The following is a 3,712-nucleotide window of genomic DNA, read 5'->3' as shown; positions in this document are numbered from 1 at the left end:
GGGAGCACAACAATGAACCAAGCATTCAAGACTTCACTGCCCTGCCCTCCTTGAGAGCGGAGCACAATTCTAGGCCAAGAAATAAGGGAAGGAAAAATTCTGCCCTGCCCTCCTCAAGAGCAATTCCAGGCTCCTCATGGAAAAATTCAAGGAAATTTTTCTCCAAGTGCCACCCATGGGTTTCGAACCAAGCTCAAGAGGGAAGGAAGTAGCGTTCAAATGAAAGGAAAATAACCCAAAATTAGCTTGTTTTCAACCTCCAAGGATCGAACACAAGACCTTGAGGAAGCAAGAAACTATGCGCCACTTTGGTGCCAAGAAAACCAAGAAAAAAGGGGCAACAAAAACCATCCAGCAAGTTTCGAACTTGGGACCTCACCCAACAACATGGAAAGCTTGCGCTGCCCACAAGGAGGGCAGAGCAGCATTCCTTGGTGCATGGCGCACAATTTGGCACGGCCAGCACGCACAATTGACGCGCAACAAGGGAGCTTGGGCGCGCATCCTTGGCGCATCACAGACGGGCAGGGAAGCAAGGCACGCACCATGACACCACTGCCCTACTCTCCACAAGGGTAGGGAAGCATCCTGATGCCTCTCCCATACTTGGCACGCTAATTGGATCCACATGCAAGGCTTCCCTGCTCTGCCCTCCACAAGAGCAGAGCAGCCTCTTGGGAGCAATATAGGCTGAAACTCATCTAAAAATCCAATTGAATTCAATTCTTCACCCATCTTTCAAGCCCACTCAAAATTCTTAGATCCAAAATAGAAAGTGTATAAATAGGTGTTAGTTAGGATTAGAGGAGGAGCTTACTTTCATTTTAATTTTCATCCTTAGTCAACTTGAGAGCTCACTTTCCATTTTTCTGTTTTTGGCAATAGCTTGAGAATTGGAGGAGAGAATTCACTTCTTCTTCCTCTGATCTTTTTGTTTTCTTTACTGGGTTTTGTTTAGTCTTGAGTCTGAAGAATTGAGGAACTTCTGTCTCAATCTCCATTTAAGATCTCTTTGATTTTCCTTCTGCATAATTGAGTTAAATTTCATTTCCTTTACTGATTCAATCTTCAATTTCTCTTTACTTGCTTTGTGAACTAGGATCTAGGAAGGCATTGAGATTTAGACTTGGCTATCTAGTCTCTTGAGTCCTGAGATCTGTGTTTTTCAATTTTAATTTCCTTATTGAATGCTTCACCAAGCTTATTTACATTTCTGTTTGAGATCTAGTTTAATTGAATCCATCTTCTCCTCTTCCCGTTTGTTTAATTTTACTGTTCTTTGTTTAATTTCTGCAATCCCACATCCCTGATCCATTTACAATTCAAGCAATTTAGATTTCTTGCAAAATCACTCAACCAATACTTGATTCGCTTGACTAAATCAACCACTAAACTAAAATTGCTCAATCCTTCAATCCCTGTGGGATCGACCTCACTCCCGTGAGTTTTATTACTTGATGCGACCCGGTACACTTGCCGGTGAGTTTTGTGTTGGATCATTTTCCACACATCAAGTTTTTGGCGCCGTTGCCGGGGATTGAAATAGATTGACAAGGATTAAGTAAGGTGGTGGTCTAGATTAAGATTTTTTTTTATTTTTCTTTATTTTTACTAAGCGCATTAACTGTTTGACACATTGTGTCACCTAACCCTCTAACCACATTCTGGCACTAGAATGTCCATGTTTCATTTGGTTTATTTGTGATTTTTGCAAGTCATGGAGGCTGAGGTGCGTGAAGAGGGAGTGAACAACAATACCCAGCCTGTAAGAAGGGTGTTGGCCTCTTACACTATCCCCAATCCCAGACATTATGGGAGCAGCATCCTCACCCCAAACGTTCAGGCAAATGACTTTAAGTTGAAGACTCAACTAATCACCTTGGTGCAGAACAATTGTGCTTATGGAGGTGGCCCTTTTGAAGACCCCAACCAACATTTGTCTATTTTCTTAAGGATTTGTAAAACGGTCAAGACAAATGGGGTTCATCCTGACATTTACAAATTACTTATGTTCCCATTTTCCTTGAGGGGCAATGCTACTCAATGGCTGGAAACCTTTCCCAAAGAGAGCATCAACAATTGGGATGAATTGGTGAGCAAATTCCTAGCAAAGTTCTACCCACCTCAGAGGGTCATCAAGCTGAAAACAGAGGTGCAAACATTCATTCAAATAGATGGAGAGTTACTGTATGATGCCTGGGAGAGATACAAGGCCTTAATCAGGAAGTGTCCCCCAGAAATGTTCAGTGAGTGGGATAGACTCCAAAAGTTCTATGAAGGGTTGACCCAGAAAGCATTAGATCATTCAGTAGGAGGCTCATTGCAGCTAATGAAGACAGCTGAGGAAGCCCAAAACCTTATAGAGATAGTGGCAAACAATCAATACTTCTTTGCTCATCAAAGACAACGCCAACCAACCCAGAGAAGGGGTGTACTGGAGCTGGAAGGTATGGATACCATCTTCAAAGTGATGGCTCAACAAATTCAGCAACAATTTGAGCAGATGGCTAAGAAAATTGATGGACTGCAAATCGCTACAGTAAATACACAAAGCCAATATCAAACCTCACATAGGTGGAAGCAATCTGAAAAAAGTTTTGGGACACTCAATTATGAGCAACAAAGCCCTGAGCAGGTGCAATGCATGAATAACACTTCAAGTTCATTACAACACAGTTTTTATGGTGATGTACACAAGACACCCTGGAAGACTCATTCTAATTCAAGGTGCGGTGAGCATCAGAATCAAGGACAAAGGGACTTCAACTCTGGCAGCCTCAGCAACACAAACAACCATAACCATTCATCCAATAATACTAACCAATTCAAAAATTCACAAAACACATATTACCAACCCCATAACATCTCACAAAACCACCAGAACAACTTTTCCACATCCACATCCCACCCACAAAGTACCCCCACAATTAATTCAAACAACTTCCAGCAATAACCATCTCATTTCACACAACCACAACCAAATCCAGACTCTCAAAGAATCTCAAGTCTAGAGAAAATGATGGAGAAACTCATGAAAAATCAAGAGATGGCTAGACAAGATCAGGAAGCTGCAAGGAAAGATCAGGCCCTGGCATTCAGAAACCAAGAGACCTCAATCAAAAGCCTTGAGAGACACATGGGGCAAATGGCTAAGCAAGTTTCAGAGTTGGGCGAGAAGCAATAAAATGCATCCCCCAGTACCACTGAAGACTATCCAAGGAACAAAGGAAAAGCCACAAAATGGGAGGAGTGCAAAGCAATTATAGTGGAAAGTAAAGAGACTAGGGAGAAGGAAGCCATCAATCAAGAAGAACACAACAGAGAAGTTCCACAAGATGAAATAGAGGAGAAAAGTGAAAAGGATCAGACAACTAAAAAGGCACAAATCTCAAAGGGAGACAAGAACATCCTTGAATCACAACTACAAGAGAAGAGGGAAGAAGTGAATCCTTGTGTCCCCAAAGTTCCATACCCTCAGAGGTTTAAAAAAGAAAATGAGGATAAGCAATACTCAAAATTCCTGGACATATTCAAGATGCTCAGCATCAATATTCCTTTCTTGGAAGTACTTGAACATATGCCACTATATGCCAAATTCATGAAGGAAGTGCTGACAAAGAAAAAATCCCTGAAGGAAGGACATATTGTTGAGATGACAAAGGAATGAGTGCTATCCTCCAAAGAGAGTTGCCAGAGAAGAAAGATGATCCTG

At 41.8% G+C, this 3,712-nt stretch overlaps 1 protein-coding gene across 1 annotated transcript; it reads left to right on the top strand.

The window, feature by feature from the left end:
* The first annotated feature begins 1,717 nt into the window (after positions 1-1,717).
* LOC107459142 (uncharacterized) lies at positions 1,718-3,667 on the top strand. Its single transcript, XM_016077354.1, has 3 exons — positions 1,718-2,092; positions 2,204-2,727; positions 3,199-3,667. The coding sequence occupies exons 1-3, from the start codon at positions 1,718-1,720 to the stop codon at positions 3,665-3,667; spliced, it is 1,368 nt and encodes a 455-aa protein (XP_015932840.1).
* Positions 3,668-3,712: the final 45 nt, after the last annotated feature.

Source organism: Arachis duranensis, chromosome 7 (genome assembly GCF_000817695.3).
Source record: "Arachis duranensis cultivar V14167 chromosome 7, aradu.V14167.gnm2.J7QH, whole genome shotgun sequence".
Taxonomy (NCBI): Eukaryota; Viridiplantae; Streptophyta; class Magnoliopsida; order Fabales; family Fabaceae; genus Arachis; species Arachis duranensis.
This window is presented reverse-complemented; position numbering and strand designations above follow the sequence as displayed.